The sequence below is a fragment of the Caretta caretta genome, chromosome 1, assembly GCF_965140235.1.
Source record: "Caretta caretta isolate rCarCar2 chromosome 1, rCarCar1.hap1, whole genome shotgun sequence".
Lineage (NCBI taxonomy): Eukaryota > Metazoa > Chordata > Testudines > Cheloniidae > Caretta > Caretta caretta.
The window spans coordinates 177779739-177804499 of NC_134206.1; the positions used below are offsets into that span (position 1 = coordinate 177779739).

Below are 24761 nucleotides of genomic sequence, written 5' to 3' on the forward strand. Positions count from 1 at the left end.
CTACTCCAGCTAATATAATCCCACACAATCTATATGAAAGCGTTCCCTTTTAACTCACCTTTCAAAAGAGACGTGAAAAGTGTGTAACAAAATATTTAATACATAAATTCCACATTTGGATTGCCCCCTCCTATAGTAAAACCCTTCAGAAGGTTAATATATTAAATGTCACGGATGAAACGCTTAGATTCCATGGTGTTGATCAGAATATAAAAACATTGATGCCATTATATGAAGAAGGTTAAATGAAATAAAATAAAATGAAAGTATGGGGGGAAACAGCTGTAAAGTTATATATATATTACTTTTCTTCTTTAGGATGTATCACTGTGTGCCCAGTAGGAATAGGGTACATCACAGGAATTTTTACCTCATTTTGTGCTTCCAACACAGACATGAAATTGATTTATATTTCCAACATTCTAGATAAAGAGGTATCAAAATAATATTTTGATGAGAGATTCTGTTCTATCCTAGCTTGTCTTCTGTGGCCTTTCCTGAAGTTAAGCTTTAGTTCAAGACCAGGGTGGGTCCAACTAACTTAAAGAGTGAAGATTCACCCCAAGAGTTTCTTGTTGTCTTTTATGCACTGATTTTTCCATGCATGTAATAAGAGATGCCACAACTTGCATCTTTCTGCTCCCTTCTAAAGCCACATTCTATGGCAATAGGCAATTACTATATCCTCCTAACACATATGGTTATTTTGTACTTTTTAGGAGGATATTTCTAGGAATCACATTGTTCAGCAAATATGGCATTTGCTGGCTGATAAGGGTAATGCGGGCTGATTTTTCAGAGATGTTATACTTGGAAGTGTCAATTTCAGAGTCTTGTGCACTCAGTAGGAGGTGTATATGTTCAAGCCCCTGAAAACCAAGCCACCTAGAGTTTGACTACCTATCTTTCCCATTGTACAGTGACTCCCTAAGCTAAAATATTTAAGACTTTATATACTAGTATGTAATAAACACAAATAGAAAAGAATCTGATAGCTCCTTTCATAACATGTTGTACGAAGAATATTATATGTAGATTAAACATTCTTCATTTTCACACCAGCTTTTCTGTCTTTTTAAAGGAATTTTCTGATTTTGAGAACAGTCTGACAAGGAAGAAAAAGTAAGTTGAGATCATTTCAAGTTCTGTACATTGTCAGTATTTTTGTCTGTGCCTCCTAGCTTGTCATTTTTATTATAAATTCTATGTGTATTATTAATAGTGTATCAATGATCTAACGGTACTGCAAGTTGGAAAGTGAGTCACAAGCTCAAAATGCATTACTAAAGTTCTTTCACCATTGCTTGTTCATAGGCATAAATCCTTCCTTCCAAAATAAAGGAACCAGGACGTCCAAAATCAAGTGCAGTGAGCCCTTGTTAATCAGAACATGCCTGAACCATATGTCTGTTTTTCTGAAAGATTTAAGTGGTAACCTAGTTTCTAGCATGTTTGTACCATTGACCCAATAATCTTCTGAAGGAGTTTTTTGGTTGTGTTTAATCCAAATAAAAAATTAGTTTGCAAAATGATTTGGATTAACTAGACTGTATTTTCTAAAGTGTTCATGTGACAGCAGAATAGTTTGAGTATGTCGTATGTGAGCCAATGTTATGATTTGGGCTAATGACCAGTAAGTACTAACAATATAGTGAGGAGCTAGTAGAGGAATTTACTGAAAATTCTTTGTTGGCTTAAGAATCCAGGTTATTGCATTGCTAAAGAGGTCTCTTTCAAATGAAATCTCCTCTAATGGCACGTTTGAAGGAGAGCTCATCTGTCTCTCTATGACAGACATGAAAATCCATGGACTCCGTATGCATTTTTTGCTTTTTTTAAATGTAGACTCTAATAACTTCAGAATAAGTGTTGCCAACCAATATAGCTGAGAAATTCAGATACCAAAGTGTTCAAAGACAAAGGGAAAACTTCATGATGTTGGCCAAATGGTCTTACTCTACATCTGGTCAAATGCTAAGAATACTGATTTACAAGTGTGCTGTGATTTGTGAGGTCCTACTAGGTGCTGCTCAGTGTTCTGATAAGTACCATGTGAAAATGTTCACAAATTTCAAAGGTGTAATGCATTTTAGAATGAATGATTGTTCATATATTGCTACTGCATCGTTTGTGATTTTTGTTACTCCCATGTGGGTTGTCTACTTTAACTGTACTGGTAGTTAAAGCGGTACAACCCTCCTAGCATGGGTGCAGTTATACTGGTATAAATGTGCTTTATGCCGTATAGATTATAGTGTACTGGAAAGGGAGTACTATATCAGTGTGTAAATCACCTTGATACTGGTAAACTGTGTCCACGACAGAGCTTTTACTGGTAATACCATTGCAGTAAAACAACACACCCCTAACTGACATATGGTAGAACTTTGAAATGCAGACTAGGACAAGGTTAAATTTTTTCAGTAATTCGTATCACTGGATAGAAACAGTAACACATGACCCAGGTGATCAACAATACAATACAATAAAACAGTGAATGATCCAAGTCAAAACTTTGTGATCAACTCGCAATCTGGAAGTCCAGAAGTTTGGTCAATACTTATAAATAATTAGTAAGTAAGAAGAAAATCGATTAATTCAACCTAAAAAAGGTTAACTTTAGAATAAATATTATTTTATAATGAACAATTCAACCATCTTGATACTCAAATAATATCACCACAGATGGATCAGAAATTGTCTGTTTTATGTGGAACGTTGTACAGCTCACAGATTACTAATTATGGGGGAGGTGGATAGGATGGAAAAAATTAATTCACAGGCTATCATCATATTGATTCGGAGTGATTTATTTTTTAAGTTGAACTTGGTATACACTTCTAATGATGATGGATAAAGCAAAATGACTGCAAATGGATGCATGTGGAAAGAATTAGTGAAGTATGTTGGTATATTAGTATCAAATACAGGTATACAAAAACTAGATAGGAGATTGAGGTGCAAAATTTGGACCCAGATTCTGGGCATCCTAAAGTCAGTTCTGTTCAGACCCAGGGTTTTGGTTCAGTCCATTAGCAAGGTAGCAAATTTAAGCTTCTAAAGGCCTACAGCTCTGGGATGATTCTGATAATCTCTAGGAAAAATATCACTTCCTGTCTTCTTGACAGACTGCTTAATATACTATTGACATTTCTCCATTCCAGAAAGAGACTCCAAAAATAACGGTTAGCAAAACAAATATCTATAAACTTTCAAAGCTCCGTTATGGAGTGTGTGATTGTGTGTATGAAAAAAGCTGAGTAACTCCAGTTAAAACCAGTGGGAGTAGCACAGCTAAATCCATAGACACTACTTTGAAGAATTAGTCTGAAAATACCAGTATTTGAATAAATTCATTTTACTTGTTAACTCTAAATGGCAGCTAATGGTACATTTCTTTAATTTCTTTTAGAACCATCCAGAAGTCCATGTCTGAAAATGAAGCATTTGGTTAGTAACGTTTTAAACCATTTTCTGTATGTGCTAATTGCTCAAAGTCAAATTTGGTTAAGACTTAGTTTTGCTTTTCGTGATGTTGTAGCCCACCCACCCACCCCGCTGCCCCCAGCAAAGAAGGAAAAATGCATATAATAAAATCATAGAAATGTAGGGCTGGAGGGGAGCTCAAGAGGTCAGCTAGTCCATCCCCATCACAAGGCAGCTGCCCTTTATGAGGAGTTAGGGCCCAGTCTGCCTGTGACTGCCCACTGAAGGTAACTGATTGCCCCAATGGCTGATGAGTAAACAAATCCCTGGACCTACTAATGGTTACCCAAGCTCAAGTTAAAGGAGAACTCCCAAGGGAGACAGAAAGCTTCGGAGGAGGGGAGCTCCCAGGAGGGCCTGAGCAGAGAGTCTATAGGGTGAGCTTTCTGGGGAACCCACCCGAATGGGGAGCCTATAAGAGGTGCTCCTACAGAGGGGAGCCTTATAAACAGAGGACTGCAGTTGGCAGGCATTCAAGAAGGCTGGGTGTCTCCTTGACACTGGCTGGAAGCCCGGGCTGGCAAGTAACACCCACTATCCGTGGAGAAGAGTCCCAGTGGATAGACCTCCCCCAATTCCTGACTCCAGAAAAGGATCTTAATCTGGCAGAGGCAAGACAACTAACTTCAGGGGCAAAGACCAGAACCAAGAGACCCACCAGGGAAGAGCCTGGATAGAGGTGAGCAGCGGACTCAGGTGGGAGATAGATGGACTAAGAATGACCTCATCACCGAGCTAAAATGTTGGGATGAAAGGTTTTTTTTACACATTGGCTTTTCTGTTAGCAAGTGCAGCCCTCCAAAAGGGGGTGCTCTTTAGTGTCTAACAGTCTGTCTGTACTTGTGATACTTGGGTTTTTTTCTCACACACAGTGAGGGCTAGACTGCAACACCACACCTGCCTACAAGGGGGAGCGCTGGGTCAGCTTGGAATGACAATACCCCCACACTGAGGCAGGCTTAAGTATACCCAGTCCATCCCTGGCAGGTGTTAGTCTCACCTGTTCATAAAAACCTCCGGTGGCAGGGATTCCCACAGCCTCCCTTGGTAATCTGTTTCAGTACTTAACTATCCTTACAGTTAGAAAGTTTTTCCTAATATCTAACCTAAATCTCCTTTGCTGCAGATTAAGCTGATTTCCACTTGTTCTGCCTTCAGGGGACATGGAGAACAATTGATCACCAGCCTCTTTATAATGACCCTTAACATATTTGAAGACTATCAGGTCCCCTCCACCCTCAGTCCTTTTTTCTCAAGACTAATCATATCCTGTCTTTTTAATCTCTCCTCTAGGTCAGGTTTTTAACCCTGTCACTTTTGTTGCTCTTCTCTAGAGTTTCTCCAATTTGCCCATATCTTTCTTAAAGCGTGGCACCCAAAACTGGTCACAGTGCTCCAGCTGAGGTCTCACCAGTGCCAAATAGGGTATTACCTCCTCTGTCTTACATACATCACTCAAGTTAATACACCCCGGAATATTAACCTTTTTTAAAACTGCATCACATTGTTGACTCATATTCAATTTGTGATCCACTAAACCCCTGGATCCTCTTCAGCAGTACTACTGCCTTGCTAGTTATTCCCCATTTTGCAGTTGTGCATTTGATTTTTCCTTCCTAAATGGTAGTACTTTGCACTTATCTTTATTGAATTTCATATTGTTGATTTCAGACCAATTCTTCAGTTTATCAAGGTCATTTTAAATTCTAGTCCTATCTTCCAAAGTGCTTACAACTTCTGCCAGCTTGGTGTCATCTGCAGATTTTATAAACATACACTCCATTCCATTATCCAAGTCATTAATGGAAATATTGAATAGTACCAGACCCAGGACTGACCCCTGTCGGACCCCACTAGATCCACCCTCCCAATATGACAGCAAACGATGGATAAGTGCTCTTTCAGGGCTGGTCTACACTACTGCTTAAGTCGATGTAACTTATGTTGCCCAAGGGCGTGAAAACGACATCCTTGGAATGACTTAAGTAACATCGACTTAAAGCAGTATCCACACTGCGCTGTCAGCGGGAGACGCTCGCCCGCCAACATAGCTTCCACCTCTCGCGGAAGTGGAGTAATTATGCCGATGGGGGAGCCCTCTCCCATTGGCATGACACGTCTTCGCCAGACGCGCTGCACTGACGCAGCTGCGCCAATGTAGCACAGTAGTGTAGATATGCCCTGAGTGTGTTCTTTCTATCAGCTGTGCACCAACCTGCTCAGTAGTTTCATCTAAACCACCCTTCCCTAGTTTGCTTATGAAAATGTCATGTGGGACTATGTCAAAAGCCTTTCTAAAATTAAGATATATTCCCTCTACTGCTTCCCTGCATCCAGTTGGCTAGTAACTCTATGAAAGAAGAACATTAGGTTAGTCTGCTGTGAGTTATCCTTGACAAATCCATGTTGGCTACTACTTATCACCCTATTATCCTCTAGGTTCTTACAAATTGATTGTTTAATAATTTGTTCCAGTATCTTTCCAGGTATTGACGTTAGGATGACTTGTTTATAATTTCTTGAGTCTCTTTGCTCCTCTTTTTAAAGATAGGAACTATGTTTGCCCTTCTCCAGTCTTCTGGGACCTCACTTATCCTCTACGAGTTCTGAAGGATAATCACTAATGGTTCAGAGATTGCTTCAGTTAGTTCCTTACATATCAAGAATGAATTTCATCAGGTGCTGCTATCTTGAATACATCTAACTTATCTAAATATTATTTAACCTGTTCTTCCCCTATTTTCGCTTGTGTTCCTTCGCCTTTTTACTGATGTTAATTGAGTTAAGCATTTGGTCACAATTAACCTTTTTAGTGAAGACTGAAGCAAAATAGGCATTAAACATCTCCGCCTTCATGATGTCATCTGTTATTAGATCTCTTTTCCCTGCTAAGTGATGGACCTACACTTTCCTTTGTCTTTCTCTTGCTCCAAATGTATTTATAGAACCTCTTCTTATTGCATGATATATCCCATGCTAGGTGCAATTCATTTTATGCTGTAGTCTTTGAAAATTTGTAGTTATGTATTCAGGATTCTTTTTTTGTATCCTGACTGAATTAGGGATGAAGAATTGCTTAGCAGTGTCATAAATAATCCCCATTTCGAAACGTTCTACAGCCTCCCATATTTAATGTCCATTTTAGAACATATATGCTCATAGTTGACTTGATTCTGCAGCTTTACATAAGGAAAGCTTTTCTAAAAGGCAATGTTATTTGGACTACGGGATTCAGCTCCATATTTATAACAGATTCCTGTCATTTTCATGGAACCAATTAATACCTTCATAATGAAAATTCTCTGGGAATAGCAGGGTGAGGCCCAGTATATTGTAACAAGTCTGCGGCCATCTAGGAGCATCGTGGCTATCAATATGCTGCACACCGTGGCCACTTGGAAGCTTACCATGGGGAGGGAAGTGTGATTTTCTTGTTTCAAAAGCACTGGCCTTTCCCATTTGAGCTAACGTGGCATCTGTGTTAGGAGTATAGTGCCCAGGATACACATTTGGGCAGTTCTGATGCCATCCAAAAGGGAATAATGGTGCTTATATACACTAACTAGTTCATTACATTATAAATCTAAATAATATTTATATAAATCCTACACCAGAAAAAGATATCTGGAAAGCCACAGAATGCTGATGTCAAAGCCTTCAGACCAGAGGTTATAGTATTAAAACTAATTTAAATAATGTTTAAACAGTGTTACATGAGGCTGCAGGCAATGTCAATAGATGATGCATTTGAACTCTGCCACACTAAAATCCATCCATCAAATTTCCACTTTGGCAAAGCCATTTATTCATGTCCATGTTCTGAGCAGATGCTACAGTATACTGTTGAGCTTCTTTGATTTGCATTCTGAGAATATTGTATAGACTTTCCCGTTATTTCACAGATATGATATGAATGCAGGTGAATGTTTTCGATGCTTTTACTCTAGACAGGAAAAATGTGAATGGCGCACTTTGGCAGAATTCCAAGAAGCCTGCGAATGATTCGTACATCAAAAGGCACTGTCAGCTTGAAGGTAATTGCTAAACGTATTTCAGCTGATTTTGCATTTTCCACAAAGTATTTTAAAGGGCACCTAGAAAATTTTCTCATTTTTCACCAATAATCTGTCTAAATAATTTGTCAAGCCGTCTTTGGATTTACATCCTCCATGAGAGAGAAAAAATGTAGCTTAAATAAAACAAAGTACAGACTCTAGGTGATATTCACCCTGTAGTCTATGGGTCACAGCATGTTCCCACCCCCAATGCAATGAATGGGGCCCAGTTCTGCAAACAGCTGAGTACGAGTGTAACGCCCTGCACAGGTCATCTAGAACTGTGAGTGGTTGCGTTACCACACTGCCATGGCAAGAGAGAGCTTTGCTGCTGCTAAGCTATGTTTCTCCTTCCTGACACTCCAGCTTGTCTGCCTTGCTAGCAAAATCTTCAGGAGTCTGCCAGTCCAAACCTTGTGTTGCAAATAACAATCAGTGAACCCCAATTCCCGAGTTCCCCAGAGTTCCTGCTGTGTCCAGTCCCTCTCACTGGACCCTCACAGAGGTTAAGCTCACAGCCTACAAAGAGACAGAACATATACCAGCCTGATAGATTAACTGAAGACCCACATCTTTTACAGCATGGAGATGGTTTTGTAACACAACAATACGTTTTTAAACAAAGCACATAGGTTTAAGTGATTATAAATAAGAATAGAAGACACTGATACGGTTACAAGTAAAACAAAACACACTTTCTCGTGCCTAAAACTTAACTTCCGCAGGTTACAATCTTTGTCTAAACAGATTTCTCACCTATAGTCAGTGTGCAGAGACTTCAACCCCCCCTCAGCTGAAGGATCCATCTTTCTCAGATTACAAGAGCTCTGGCCTCTTGTGTCCCCGAGATGGTGGATGCCAAAATGGCTCTCTGCTTCCACTTACATTTCCCAAAGTCTATTGTCTCTGATTCAAGAGCCAGGAAGGCTTCCTGGGGGTGCAGGCTTATCTGCTGTTGTGATTGTTAAGCAGTTTTCCCATCCCTCTTGTTTAGCTTGATGGCTTTGTTTAGCCTGTCGGCAGATGTACTTTTCATTGTTCTCTGCAATATTACCTGGCTCAATGTACATTGAAGACACAGGGAAACAGGCGAAACAACTTTCCTTTCTCTAGGACAGCCTGGGCTTATGCACAGCTTGCAAAATGCCTTTTAAGAACATTTTTTCCCCACACGCATTTATAGTTCTTTATACATCACACGATAATATTAATGGCCAGCTTGTCACCAGTTTGCGTATGGTACCTTACATGACAGCTCATAGATTATGAGAACAGTGAGTTGGGGCAATGAGTATGTCAGGCCTAATGTGAGATATGGTATGGTTTGCCTTCTTTCAGTTGGCACTGGGGGCTTCCTGGGTCACAGTGGGTAACTTTACTTATGTGAGTAGCACCAGTGAAGTCAATGGGATACTTCACCCAATAAAGACTATGGGCCATAGTTCTGTGGCAATGGGGATAGACAGTTGTGATGTGTGCATGCGGTGGGACTCCACTTTCTCTATACCCAGCAGAACTGGGCTCTCCATAAGCCTTGGAAGTCATTATTGGTGGACCCAGTATCAACAAAACTCACCCACAGAGGGATGCACAAGTTTTGCAGCCCCTACTCTAGTTCCTATTCATGGGTTTGGGTCAGCAGCCATGGAGCATCCGTGTGGCTGCTCCTTGCCCTGCCCATGGCCTGGAGACTGAATTTTATTTCCCCTTTCCCAACCCCTGCATAGTTCCTTCTCACAAAACCTGTTTGGTCTGTATGGGACTTAGAGATGGTAAATTATCACTCCTTCCCCTTACATCCTCTTTGCAAAAGGATAAGTTCTATGGATTGACTGATCAAGGGAGAATAACAAGGTTTAGGATTTTAAATGAAAACCTATTGCACCCATTTCTGCATTTTTGCAGGCAGTTCTGAGCACTGTTTGTAATATTTTAAAGTATGCAGCTACAGACTCCTCCTCATTCAGGCAAAATTCCCATTTCCTTTGGCTGGATTGTTTCTTGAGGGAGAGATTGCAGGGCAATGATCTTGTCATATTTCCTAACTGCAAGAATCCAGAGAAGGGCAACAAAGGTGGCTAGAGATGCAGCAGGACCTAAAGTGGTCATTGTACAGTACTTAGCAAGCAGACTCCTGCAGCTCCACTCTGCTCTATGTCCGTGCTCTCTGTGCTTTTGTTCCACAGAATATCCTGTTGTTTCTCACTCAGCCAAACCTGGTATGCCCTGCTAGCTTCTTGATCCCCACTTATCTAGCTCCTTGGTGGAGGAGCTAGAGTAGAAGAACTTGTCACTTAAAAGCTCTAATTCTGTCTGTCTGACAGCTGGTTCTGCTCTAAGGACTTCTACCCTATATGCCATCAGAGAAGCACTCACAATCCCTACCTCCTTATCAAACGAAGTAGACATGGGGGAAAGGGCGTGTGAAAAAAAACAAATCCAATTTAAAATTTAATAGGTAAACTTGTGTTGCTGTGTTTGAAATCCCCGCTGCAGGTTTAATATAGGTTGGAAAATGTACCGTGAAATGGTGCACTGGGCATGAGAACAGCCCTTTACAAACATGATTAAATATTATAGCATAAAGCAACCAAACTATTTAGGGTAGTTTTTAGAGGCTTTTGTACTGGTCCATCTAAAGGGTACTTTCATTTTCCAGTATGAAATACCCCTGTATGTCGATTTAAGGCCCAGATCCTACGAACACTTAGGCACCTGCTTAACTTTAAGCATGTGAGTAACACATTGACTTTTACTCACATGTGTAAAGATAAGCACATGCTTGTAGGACCAGAGCTATAAAGCCCAATTTAAAACAAAACAAAAACCTACATTTAGTCTGTACAAAATCCCAGTGCTTTTGAGGGCATTTTGCATGGTAAGTAGTAAAATCAGTAGTGGGCAAGCTGTAGGGCTCGTCCAAAGAAGCTTAGGAAGAAATCAGGGAGCATATGATACAAGCCACTGTGTAGGAAGCAATGAAGCCTGGTGGAGTTCTCTAAGAGAGAAAATTCTGATGGGATTTTTGAATTTATTTTTTATACTCTTTATTTTTTTAAAAAAGTAAAGAAAAAGTAAACCAAAAATAGTACATGGAGCAAGACATATACAGTTAATAATTTTACCATATTACCAGCATCAGAACAGAGAAATGCTAACGTACACATCTGTTCCTTCATGGCTCACGCTTTCTATTATGGTTCCATTTATAAATAGTTTCTTAGTACATGGTTAATAGAAGTTTTAATAAATAGTTAGTCAGTTGTCATACTCCAAAAGATCGCTGATCACCATGGTTTATTTACAGGGGTCGGCAACCTTTGAGAAGTGGTGTGCCAAGTCTTCATTAATTTAAGGTTTTGCATGCCAGTAATAAATTTTACATTTACAGGGCCCCCCAACGGAACCCCAGACTGGCAGAGGGCTGAGCAGGGCCAGCGGCCAGGACCCGGTCTGGCAGGGGCTGCTGGATGGAACCCCAGACCAGCAGCGGGCTGAGCAGCTCAGCAGGCTGCCGGTCTGGGGTTCCGTCTGCCACCCGCGCTGACGGTCTGGTGTCCTGGCCCCGGCGCTCATCCCGCTGCCGACCTGGATGGACGGAACCCCGGGCCGGCAGCAGGCTGAGCGGGTCTGGTGGCCAGGACCCAGGCTGGCAGCAGAGTGACACTAAAAATCAGCTCTCGAGCCGCAGGTTGCCGACCCCAACTATGTAATGTCTATGATACCTTCTACTGGAAGGTAGATCTACTGATGTGCTTATAGCAGTCTGTAACACACACTGTTCATGTCTGTAAATTATGACAGCTGATGTTTTATTAACTCTTTAAAAGCCCTATATAAATAAAACCTTAATAGAAAGTGTGGCTGTTTCATGTATTTAGCTTATTTCTTTTCTTTCTTTGTTTCAGAAAATTTGACTAAGTGTAAATTCTTGGTTGGGGAACAAACCTAAAAAAGTTGGGAAAGAATTGTCAAAACCTTGTATTCTGTGCTGTGGGGCTGCCCCGTTGTGCACCCTTTGAAAATAGATGTCTTGCTAGATAGAGACCATGGTTATGAGTAGAGCTGGGCAAAAAAATTTCAGGACATAGATTAGTCACAGAAGAATGTCGTTTTGGATCAACCTAAAATGTTCTCCAATTCCGTGAACAATTTTCGCAAAATTAAAATGGGTGGGGGGAGGGAAGGGATATTCTGAAAAAGTCAAAATATTTCATTTCAACATGTTTAAAACAAAACTTTTCACCTTTTTGTTTTGAAATTCATCTGGATTTGACACAAAAGAGGGGATTGTGGGGCTGGTAAAAAAAAATACTCCAAACTGAAAGATTTTGTTTCACTTGAAACTTTTTTTTTCTTGTTTGGCCACCGAACCAAAAAATCAATTGTCCAGATCTAGTTATGAGGAGACATTCTCCATAATTTGCCAGCTTGTTGGAGAGATTGGTTGGACTGCATAACACAGGCCTACTTAAGCATATGCATAATTTTTGGAGGATCAGAGCCTAAGCTATTAGTAATAAAGGTAAGGATTATTTCTAAATTGGTGAGTTCTACACTCAGAGTACACCAAACAAAGCAAAGACATTTAGAAGAGGAAAGACTGATGTTGTATCAGATTCTGTTGTCCAAGGGATGGCAGCACATATGGTATGAAGATCATCCTCTGTTCTAAAATCCTCTTACCTAGACACAACATGGTAAGGTGAGGACAGCGTGCTAGTTTTAGCTCTGAATTTCCTTGGTTTCATTGATTTAAGCTAAACTCTTAAGTACCTGGAAAATAGAGCTGTATAGGCCTGTGTGACGAAGTGGGACTGTTCTTAATGTTTCCTCTGAATAGTGTGGGGGTGCCTCAGTTTCCCCTATGCAGTTTTTAGGGGGTGGGGTAAGGGTGTATGATCATTGCAGAGCCCTAGAGGGCAGGTGTGTGCAGGTGTCTGGACACAGAGGATGGCCGACACCCTGTTTCCTGGCAACTGATGGCCTGGCCCTTCCCCCTGCAAGGTGAGAGCTAAAGGTTTGGAGAACAAAGGAATCAGGTGAGCTCCTGGCCCGGGAAAGGAACAAAGCCCAGAGGAGGAGGGGCTGGAGGGATTTTCAGTTTGGGGCTAGCTGGAGACATGGAGTGAAGGGCAGACGGGGTTGTCTGGCTCACTGCCCCCCAAAATGGACCCACCTGAGGGGTCCGGTTCTCTGCACCTACAAGCTCTGTTTTAGACCATGTTCCTGTCGTCTAATAAACCTCTGTTTTACTGGCTGGCTGAGAGTCACGTCTGACTGCGAAGTTGGGGGGCAGGACCCTCTGGCTTCCCCAGGAGCCCCGCCTGAGCAGACTCGCTGTGGGAAGCGCACGGCGGGGCAGAGGATGCTGAATGCTCTGAGGTCAGACCCAGGAAGGTGGAGCTGTGTGAGCTGTGTGTCCTGCAGACAGGCTGCTCACAGAAAGGAGACTTCCCCAGAGTCCTGCCTTGCTTCATGGGGAGCAGTTCCAGAGCATCGCCCAGGGACTCCGTCACAACGGCAGCGTGCTAGTTTTAGCTCTGAATTTCCTTGGTTTCATTGATTTAAGCTAAACTCTTAAGTACCTGGAAAATAGAGCTGTATAGGCCTGATCTAGAGAAATCAATGGGAGTCTTTTTGTTGCCTTCAGTGGACTTTGGACCACACTTCCTGACCACTTTCTGGGTGAAACACTTGCAAGCTGCATGGAAACTTTTTAAAAGCACCATAATAGAGACTCAATTTAAATGTAAACCCCAAATTAAAAAAAATAGTAAGAGGAAAAAAATTCCACCCTGGTTAAAAAACAGAGTAAAAGAGGCAGTTAGAAACAAAAAAGACATCCTTTAAAAATTGTAAACCAAGTCCTCCTGGAGAAAATAGAAAGGAGCATAAACTCTAGCAAGTCAAGTGCAAAAGTTTAATTTGGCAGGCCAAAAAAGACTTTGAAGAACAACTAGCAAAAGACACACAAACTAACAGCAACACATTTTTTAAATACACCAGAAATGGGAAGCCTCCCAAATAATCAGTGGAGCCATTGGATGATTGAGGTGATACAGGAGCACCCAAGAAAGACAAGGCCACTGTGGAGCAGCTAAATGAATTCTTTGTATCAGTCTTCACTGCAGAGGATGGGAGATTCCGACACCTGATCCATTCTTTTTAGGTGACAAATCTGAGGCACTGTCTCAGATTGAGGTGTCAGTAGAGGAGGTTTTGGAACAAATTGATAAATTAAACAATAAGTCACCAGGACCAGATGGCATTTACCCCAGAGTTCTGAAGGAACTCAAATATGAAATTGCAGAACTACTATCTGTGGTATGTAATTATCCTTTAAATCAGCCTGTTTATTAGATGACTGAAGGATAGCTAATGTAAGGCTAATTTTTAAAAAAGGCTTCAGAGGTGATCCTGCCAATTACAGGCCAGTAAGCCTGACTTCAGTACCAAGCAAATTGGTTGAAGCTATAGTAAAGATCAGAATTATCACACACAGAGATGAACACAATTTGTTGGGAAAGATTTAACATGGCTTTTGTAAAGGGAAATTGCGCCTCACCAATCTGTTAGAATTCTCAAGGGTGTCAGCAAACATGTGGACAAGGGTGATCCAGTGGATATAGTGTACTTGAACTTGCAGAAAACCTTTGACAAGGTCCCTCACCAAAGGCTTTTAAGCAAAATAAGCGGTCCTGGGATAAGGGGATAATGATGATAAGATGATAAGTCATCTCAGAGATCAATAACTGGTTAGAACAGTGGTTCCCAAACTTGTTCTGCTGCTTGTGCAGGGAAAGCCCTTGCTGGGCCGGGCCAGGCCAGTTTGTTTACCTGCTGCATGCGCGGGTTCGGCCGATTGCGGCTCCCAGTGGCATGGGCCGAGAGATGTACTGGCCACTGCTTCCAGTAGCCCCCACTGGCCTGGAGCAGCTAACTGCGGCCAGTGGGAGCCGCAATCGGCCGAACTTGCAGACGCGGCAGGTAAACAAACTGGCCCGGCCCGGCAGGGGCTTTCCCTGCACAAGCGGCTGAAAAAGTTTGGGACCCACTGGGTTAGAAGATAGGAAGCAAAAGGTAGGGACAAATGGCCAGTTTTCACATTGGAGAGAAATAGCAGGGTTCCCCAGAATCTGTACTGGGACAAGTGCTGATCAACATATTCATAAATGATCTGGAAAAGGGGGTAAACAGTGAGGTGGCAAAGTTTGCAAATGATACAAAATTCCTTAAGATAGTTACGTTCAAAGCTGACTGTGAAGGGATACAAAGGGATCTCACAAAACTGGGTGACGAGGCAACAAAATGGCAGATGAAAGTCAGTGTTATAAATGCAAAGTAATGCACATATGAAAACAAGATCTCAACTATATATAAAAAACCATGGGTTCTAAGTTAGTTGTTACCACTCAAAAAAGAGATCTCAGAGTCATTGGATAGTTCTCTGAAATCATCTGCTCAATGTACAGCACTAGTCAAAAAGCTAACAATATTAGGAACCTTTAGGAAAGGGATAGATACTCAGATGGAAAATATCATAATGCCACTATATAAATCCATGGTACACCCACACCTTGAATACTGCATGCAGTTCTGGTCACCTCAACTCAAAAAAGATATCTTAGAAATGGAAAAAAGTATAGAGAAATGCAACCAAAATTATTAGGGGTATGGAAAAGCTTCCATATGAGGAGAGAGAGAAAAGACTGGGATTGTTCAGCTTGGAAAAGAGACGACTAGGGACATGGGTGATATGAGAGATGTCTATATAATCGTGAATGGTGTGGAGAAAGTGAACAAGGAAGTGTTATTTATCCAGAGGTGAAAGTAAGCCGGTACGCCCCAGTACGGCGTACTGGCAAGAGCTGGTGCACCCTACTGCGGCAGCCCAGCTTCCCCAGGGGGCAATTTAAAGGGCCTGGGGCCCCCAGCAGTGGCTGGAGCCCCAGGCCCTTTAAATAGCCCCCAGAGCCCCGGGCTGCTGCTGCTACCCTGGGGGGGGGCACTTACCTTACAGGGTGGGCTGTGGCTGGCTCTGACCCCCTCAACTCCACCCCTTCCACCCTAGGCCCCGCCCCTTCTGGGGGCCAGAGCTGGCCCCAGAGTACCGGTAAGTCACTCGACTTACTTTCACCCCTGTATTTATCCCTTCACATAACACTAGAACCAGAGGTCAGCCGAGGATATTAATAGGCAGAAGGTTTAAAACAAACAAAAGGAAGTACTTTGTCACACAATGGCAGAAGTATAACTGCATTCATAAAAGAATTAGATAAAGATTCGATTAGATAAATTTGTGGAGGATAGGTCCACCAATGGCTATTAGCCAAGGTGGTCAAGGAGGCAACCTCATCCTCTGTCCCTAAACCTCTAACAGCCAGATGGGACCGGACAAAGGAAATGGATCACTCAATAATTGCACTGTTCTGTTCATTCCCTCTGAAGTATCTGGCTTTGGCCACTGTTGGAAAACAAGCTACTGAGATAGATGAACCACTGATCTGATCCAGTATGGCCATTCTTATGATATTGTTGCTCAATGCTTATGCAGTTTTTGTTTCTCCTTTCTACAAAATGCGTTTGATGTTCCCCTCTGGTGTTATCTGGACCAGTGATCTGCTAGGTCACTCCAATCCTTGACTCTGGAAGCCAGTCTTACCCTGCTCTGTTATGAGAACCCTCACTCCTGGGCTGTTCATGCACAGCCTCTGGCATGTAAGCTGCTCCTTGGATTGTGCAACCAAATGACACTAGCCAATATCTCCAGTCCCAGACACAACCCTAGGAACCTCTGTCTTGCAGTGTCCAGTTATGCCCGCTGGACACTGTAAGCTTATATGTGTTCATCATTTTAACAAAGAAATTGATATGTACTAGGCTTGTTATCCCAAGGGGAGTCTCTGACATGCTTTAAACCAAACACACTGCTTCAGGTAGAATAAACAAACAAATTTATTAACTACAAAGATAGATATTAAGTGATAGGCAAAAGGTCAGAGTGGTTACCAAAATAAAATAAAATATAAGCATGCAGTCTAAACTCTCAACCCTATTAGACTGGGCAACATCTAGATTAAGCAGTTTTTCTCACCACACTGGATATTGTAGTCCTTAATATACAGTTTTTTTCCTTAAACCTGGGCCAATCTCCTCTGTTGGAGTCTTGTCTTCTTCTTCTTGCCCAGTATGTGTCCACTCTGTCTGTTTTATACCCTCAGTCCATGTGCTTGGGGAGCACAAGTCCAGGCATGTCTGGGGTGCATTGCTGAGTCTCTCCAAGCAAGGCTGAGCAATTCCCCTGGTGTGGCCTCGTGCAGGTGAGTCATTGCATTGTAGCTCCCTTGCTGGACAACGGCTATTGATGGGTTGTTTGACACCCCACCCGGATGCTGGTTACTTTCCTTGCTCTTGCCTCTGGGAAGCTAATATATGGCTGATTCCCCAACTTACAGCATGTTTTAGTGACCACCATACAACACAATTCTCATAACTTCATATGCATTAATGATACCCATATGTGAATAGATAAATGACTTTCAGCAGATCATAACATTTCCCCATATACCTTACAAGGCATGCTTTACATGTAAGATCATGAACATACGAAAATGAGGAATATGGGGGTTACAGTATGCTTCCCCAATGAATATAGAATGTCACAACGGGGAAACAGGTTTTATAGGAATACTAAAGGATAGCCTTTAAAGGAGGAGCTTGGCAAGGAATGTGACAAGCAAACTATGCTTTTGTGATGAGCAGAGGAAGGGTAAAAGAGCCTGTTGATGGTTGGGCTAGCTGACCTACTAATCTGTGGTATGGGAGGAGAACAGTGGCTGATACAGTGGGGAAAACAATAAGAAAAATATTTGTGGAGGAAATAATTACCAGTAAGTCATTTTGCTTCTGCCAGAACTGGTTTTTAAACAAACCAAAAGAGTTTCAATATTTTTGTAATATTCAGAAGGTGATGGCCATCTGGGAAGAATAAGGTGGTTAGAAATGTAGTGTTGAATTGAAGGGTAGAGTTTTTCTGATCTTCTCCACTGTCTGATGTACTATAGATTTTTTTTTTGTACCCTTGTTAAATTCCCAAAGCATGCAAAAGGAATAGTGCACATTTTTGAAGTTGACAGTTGTTACAATGGAAGGGCTGGAGCCGAGAGGGATCAGGAAGTAAGGCTGCCAAATAAACAAAAATATCCCTTTCTGTCTCTGCAGTACAATTATTTCAAGGGAAGTCCCCTTCACACGGTGGTGAAAATCATTACAAGAAGATTTACAGTGCATCGCTATTGATCAAACTTTCATCCTAACAGAGATGATTGTTCAAGGTCTGCAAGTCAACTGCAGAATATGAACTTGTGCTAGATGTAACAAGTCATGCATAGTGGACAGCACAGAGTCCTCCACCCGTTTTGTGATCCACATTCAAGAACTTGACTTCAGAGTGCTCTGAATCAGGCCTTTCACATGGCTCTTTGTTTAGTCTCCATAAAAATGAATTCATCGGACTATTGATGCAACACGTACATGAATATCAGAGATCAGGTAGCAGGGGTATTCTCAACTAGGCTGTTCACATGCTAGGCTCACTGGCTGCTTCTCCTAAAATGATCATCATTGTAACAGTTAATAATGTTGCCATTCAAAATGTCATTACTAGCATCAGAGAAAAAAACACTGAGAAAATGGAAGAAGTTCCCACCTCTCAGAGCTAATGGTTCTGATCCTCCTTTGCCCTGCGTTTTGTGCAGTCATTTACTCCAAGACAAAGTGAGTCTAACATACTACCAAACCAGAGCAGTAGGTACATTGTGGCTAGCATTTACACAAATTGCTATGAGGCATGTGTATGTTTGTTTCTTGCCAAAACAAGTGTGCATTTGATGTATTCAGTGGACTGAGCAGGTCAATCTGTGTGTACAGGTCAGATCTGGCGACGCTTTGATTATAGATTTTACAACGGTGAAATGGGGTACTGGCTGGGGATTATCTAACACTTGTTACTACTGATGGCTCTTTTTGTTGTTGTTGATGTCAAGTGATGTTATATTTTTTTTTCCATTGTATGCACCCAATAGTCCTTTGTTTAATGTGTGATTCAGCTTCCCAAAGTAACTATGTAAAAATAGCATCTTCTCATTTGGCAGATCTCCATCCTCTGTGTATTTAACCTTTCTGCTTACTCAGAATAATGACAGTAGTAATAACAAAGTAAGATTTTCCCTTATTTATCACTGAGGGCTCCACAGAACACACATCTTTTGAAGTGCAGCTGGATTTTTTTTCCGGTTTGTGTAGCCACAAACTGATTTACCTAGTTCCAGTTGCAGAGCCACCTGTTGTCTTTATGTCTGTGCAGCCACATCAAAGTCACTTGGCCTGAGGAATCTTGATTAATGGGAGTGGTACCTGAGCCACAGAGAACCCCGCCTGATTTTCAGATCTTAGCCGACCTTCGGAGGACTGCCAGTTAAGAAAAAAAAATATTCTAAATGAGGGAAAATCTGATGTGGAAATGATTGGGACACAAGTGTGTAGGGTGACCAGACAGAAAGTGTGAAAAATCAGGACAGAAAGTGGGTAATAGGTGCCTATATAAGAAAAAGTATTGAATATTGGAACTGTCCCTATAAAATCGGGATATCTGGTCACCCTACAAGTATGGAACCCGAGAATGCCATTTTTACCAAGTCACTTCAGAGTAGAACTACACTTTAATCAGAGCTGGCAAAAGTATTGGCACTTGAATTGGCACTACCATTTTTCTTTGTTAACTTCAAAGAGTTCCCAGCAGACATTGCTACATCATATGAGCCATTTACATCCTGGATCCTGCAAACATTTAGATGGAGTTTATTATAAAAGATTACAGAAAAACATTCTACCAGCTTGTATGAGCTTTGGGATCTCTCCTTCCAGTGATGAACAAATTATTGGGAGAAAAGCAAGTTATGCTATTGACTATATATGTGTGAGCTTATATAACCATACAGAGAAGGTAACTGTTACCCTGAAGCTTAATCTAAAAGTGAACTTTTAAAATGTCATGGCCTAAGAGGGAATGCTGAAAAATTGTGCACCAGATCTCTAAGGGGGGGGGAAAAACCAAACACATTTGCCAGGGCAATCTGAGTGCGTTTGTTTGAAGAAAGTGGATCAGGTTTCAGGAAGGCTGTAGTTTGGTGGGACACCTGGAGCTCAGGACTGCAAGCTAGCGGTCAAGCTTCTACTGGACAAACACAGAACTCTGAAGCACAACAACTCTGCCTGCCTGCTGCATCACTCATTGCTAACAAAGCAGCCACTTTTGCAGAGCACTAGCAAGAAGTCATCCACTATATGCAACCAACACACGTTTAGCTTGAGCCATCTCAGTTTCCATAGAGGAGTTGCTGGCAGGGTTTCTCTGTGTGAACTCTTTTACCTTGGAGCTTACTCTTTCCTTTGGCTTACATCATGGCAAGCTAGTAATCAGTGAAATAGTTAATGTCCTACCTGTCTATTTTCCCAGGGCCTTAGAGGACATGGAGGTTGAGTATCTACAAGAAGTACTGGTTATTTTTAAGATCTGATCTTTGGGTTGGTTAATCTCGGCTTCATGGGCGCGGACATGCTGCTGGATTTGTAATTGGTTTGCATGGAACTTTTTATTGTTTATCCAAAGCACCTAGATCTTGGGCTAGATGCTTTTTATTTGTAGGTAAGTTAAAATAAGTATGACAAAACATAATGTGTTCCGTTAAACCTTTTGTTTAGGGGGGGAAATCAGTTACATAGGCAATGATACATGCGGAAAAATACTTAACTGTACTTAAGTGTAAAACAAAATATCATGGGCTGTGATTTACAAAATGTATCCCTAAAGCGAGGCTCACAAAATCCACATTTATATGCTTGAGTAAGTGGCTTGATTGTCAGAAGTGCAGTCCCTAAGGTCTTCTCAGTTTACAAAAAATCTTCTCTCATGTGAGCGCACACATTATTTTCTTAGGCTCTGATCTTGCCCTCACTTGCACATGTGAGTATCTTGATACACAGAAATGGTCCCATTCAACTCAGTCACAAACTTGAGGGTTTGCAGGATCTAGCTCTTATTTGGCTCACAGAAAAATACAATTAGATTCTAAACCGACATGGCCAGATTCTGACACCCTTACTCTGAATTCTCCCATTGCAGTCAATGAGTACTTGTTGTGTAAGATGCTACTCAGCAGGAATAAATGTGCCAAATTCTGGCCCACAATGAACAGAGCTTATCATGAGAAAAGACCAAAAAATCTGCAAAACATTCTCACCAGCATTTACAAACTTTGGGGTCTTTCTTCCCCATGATAAAGGTTTTTTTTAAAGCCTAATCCCACAGTCGGTGAAAATGGAGTCAACCATCTAGGACCCTGCTCCTGAACCATTAAAGTCAGTGGGAACTTTTCCATTGACTTCAATGAGAGTAGGCTCAAGCCATAGTTGTTCAAACAAATCACCTGCTCACCTATTGGCTATCACTAAACTCAAAGCTGATAGCCTTCCCATGTAAATGTCATGGCTCCCTGAAAAGAACGAAGTAGAAAGTTCAGCCTTTTGAAAATACTTCTTTCAGTCCGAAGCAAAAATAGATCCTGAATTGCAAAAATCGTTTTTACTGAGGTCAATAATTTCAGTATAAATATTTCATACTCTGAAGCTGCAAAATAGTGACTGATGCTGCTTGGTAGGGTTTCTGAATTAGTAAACTGAGGAGTTAAGTACACACGAAACAACAAACATTAATGGATTTTATTTATGTAAGCTATTTTGCCAGTTTCCTCTTTAGTCTTCAAATCATCTTTATAATGCAATAAAGTGTGCATTTAAGTGATGTGAAATTAACTTTGGAGGGTCAAAAAATAGCTAAATACATTTAGCGAGTTTCAGACCTTATATTGCCTGGAAACAAGTAACACTATGGACTTCCTCAAAATTATGTAGGTAAATGCCTTATCTTTTTCCAGAGCACAATGAAGATTTTCCTATTGCTGGTAGGATACACTTACTGCAAGGAAAAAAGATAGAAGAAACCACATGTCAGGTAAAAGAAATATGTTATCCATTCAGCATCTAATACTCTGTCCACAGAAGTAGCATATTTCCTATATCTATTTGATTTTATAATTGATGTGCATCTGTATTTGGGAAGTAGAATTTCAAGGAAGAATCAGATGATGATTTGTGTTACATACCACTTTCATTATGCAAACCATATGCATTTTAATGCTTTACAGACTTGTTTTTCAAAGTGACTAGGTATCTGTTAAATTAGTACATTGGAATTTTATCTGACAAGACCTATGCTAAGTGCTTAGAACAATCTGGTACTCTCCACATTGGTGTATGAGTCCTAATGCTTTCTGAATTTATATAAACATTGTACTGTCTCTCCTGACACTCCTCTTCATAAGACTACATTAATTAGCCCACTAGTATGAGCAATTAAGGAAGTCTGACCCTTGGGCCTGCATAATAATAACATAAAAGTAGTTAATGACCTGTCATCAGCTGGTGCAAGGTGAGAAGCAGAGTAGCACAGGAGGAATAAGTGTAGCTAGTGTTGGCTCAGGAGTCACAAGAACGTTTTTTCCCCCACTTTTATTTCACTTCCAACCAAGAATTTCCCTTCCACTGTTTTCACTTAAAGGGCCAGATCCTCATTAGATGTACATTGGCTTAGCTCCCTTGACTTCAATGGAATTACGCCAGCTTGCACAAGCTTGAGGATCTGGCCCAAAATATTCCAAAGCATGTAACATAAGCAAGAACTTACAAACCTGTGATTTCAGTAGATTTCTTTTTTCATCACTGTATTGCATCTGAATGCCAACAATAAACACTGGAAGGCTCCTACGTGAGCTTTCTCCACTGTGAGTAAACCCTACAAGGAACAGTCCTGTTGGTTCTGGAATGCTACTCTTAAAAGGAACGAGCATCCTAGTTGCAATCTCCCACCCTGAGGGCAGCGGGGAAGGTACAAAGAGCAGGTCAGATATCACAGAGCACGTGCTCTGCTCAGCTCCCATGGTAGATCAGAGATGACACATTACAGTGAGTAGAAGTCAAGGTGTCCGTGGGAAGGAGAGGGAGATGGGTGACTGGAAAACTGCTTTGGTCCTGGCTTCAGAGCCCCTTCTGTGGCAATATTGTTGGCAGAGGGAGTGGGTCTTTATTCCAGCAGCTCCCACAAAAAGCAGGTATGGAGGGTGAGGGGATTGGCTCCTTTCCCCCTTAGTTTCTCTCTTGGCTTCCTGTTCTCTTCCTCCCTCTCTTGCTGCTAAGTATTAGGAAGCTTCCCTGGTCTCTGCTATCCCTCATCAGTGCCCCAGGATTTGGGGTGTGCTCCACAATTCTCCCTCTCCTCTTGTTCCCATCAGTTTGTGGGATCTATGGTGCTGTTTCCCTACCGCAGAGGAGCAGCCACAGGGGTGTCTCTTGTTTCTTCGTAACAGCCGTGTTAGTCTGTATTCGCAAAAAGAAAAGGAGTACTTGTGGCACCTTAGAGACTAACCAATTTATTTGAGCATAAGCTTTCGTGAGCTACAGCTTATGCTCAAATAAATTGGTTAGTCTCTAAGGTGCCACAAGTACTCCTTTTCTTGTTTCTTCCTGGATGGATTCCTAGGGGCTCCTTCTCAGGCATCAGAACAAGAGAAAAGGTTTATTTTTGCTTTGAGCCCAGAAGTCTCCTCGAGGTCTTTGAAACACCACAAAAAACTCTGGCCAACTACTTTAAAAATAGCCTCTAATTGGTCTGCCTCCATTTTTGTTTTGATCTCTCAAAGGAAGCTGGAGGGGCTGAGCACCTCTAAGTTTTGATGCTAGTTTGAGACCTGCAAGATGTGATTTTTTTTCCAGAGGCTGATTTTGAAAATATTGGCCTTTTTATGGATTTCTTTTAGAAGAACACTTTTAGTGGACGCTTATTACCCCTGCCATCTGTGAGAGTGAGTGAGGCTCAGGGTAAAATTGATGTAATTGCCTTTTTAGGTCTCTGAAATGTTGTTCTCATAATTTTTCACTTCCACTTTCTGTCCAGGACCTGAACTGGAAGAGCCCAACATTGTGGGAATGGTGAATGGAATAAGCAAACATTTTATTATTTCTCTCTCAACTTTAAAAATAATCTAATGAACTTCTCTGAATGCTTTTAAAACTTAAACCCCTCCTCAGCATACAGCTTAATGTCTGATTTTATTCCAGGACTACATGTAAAGCCCTGAAAAAAGTGGCTTGCAAGGGAAATACAGTTTGAGGCTGAGCAGCATGAATGGCCCTGCAATAATTATAGCTTACTATAAAGAGTATCTCATGGAAGCTTTACTCTCAGCACTTATTTTCATATCCTTATACTTGTTTGTTCTTCTCTGGCAGCACTCACTTGGTGGCTCAAAGTGGTTGTAGCATATTGGGAAGGATATAAAATATGAAGTAATAGTCTTTGGGCTAATACATTTTCAAAAATGTTTCATGCCTCATTTCTCACATAAATTCTTAGGTTGCATTCAACCTTCAAAATGTCATTCATATTCATGAAGAAAAGAAGGCTAGCATTCATTACTTTCACTGATAAGCTATAAGAACTGTCAGGCTTGCCCACCAGGGACTGCATCAGTGTTTTCTCCATGATGTTCCTATCATGGGAACATTATGACCAGAGGAATCGTTTATGGACACATGATAAAAGCATGTGGTCTGTTCTTTTCTTACTTCATAGACCTCTGAGAATCCTTCTACTCCTTCTGCATTTTTAACCCTATTCAAACTCACACCCTCAAGGTTCTTCATTCTCACCCACTAGTCTTCCAGCTAAGGAGGCCTGACTGAGACACTCTTTGGGAATCTATTCGTCCCATTCCTACATCAGCTGCAGGAGTCATTGTTGAGAATAGTCTGGTGCTCTATAGCATTCCCAACCCCTAACAGTCTGGAGAGTGGAGAATCAAGACCCGAGCATTCCAGCTGGCAATGTACAGCTCCGTCACTAGGTCAGTGGGCTAACCCCAGATTTGCTCATATATGCAATGATGCACCCAACATGTGATCGGCAGAAAGGGAAAATACTCTTAGTTCTGAGACAATCGATGAAATAAACACAACGCCAAATTGCCTTCTGACAGATCCAAAATGCTGAAGTGTCAGGATACAGTGTTTATACACACACAGTACAGATTGGAGAGCTTGCAT

The 24761-nt window shown here is 41.4% G+C and overlaps 1 protein-coding gene across 4 annotated transcripts in view; it reads left to right on the forward strand.

Moving 5' to 3' along the window:
- SAMSN1 (SAM domain, SH3 domain and nuclear localization signals 1) overlaps window positions 1-24761 on the forward strand; it is a 141358-nt gene that overhangs the window by 48286 nt on the left and 68311 nt on the right. For all 4 annotated transcript variants that reach the window (XM_075117635.1, XM_075117632.1, XM_075117648.1 and 1 more), the window contains 4 exons: window positions 1082-1122; window positions 3413-3450; window positions 7434-7520; window positions 21539-21615. In XM_075117635.1, the coding sequence (XP_074973736.1) occupies window positions 1082-1122; window positions 3413-3450; window positions 7434-7520; window positions 21539-21615 (243 nt within the window). The remainder of the gene's footprint in view (window positions 1-1081; window positions 1123-3412; window positions 3451-7433; window positions 7521-21538; window positions 21616-24761) is intronic.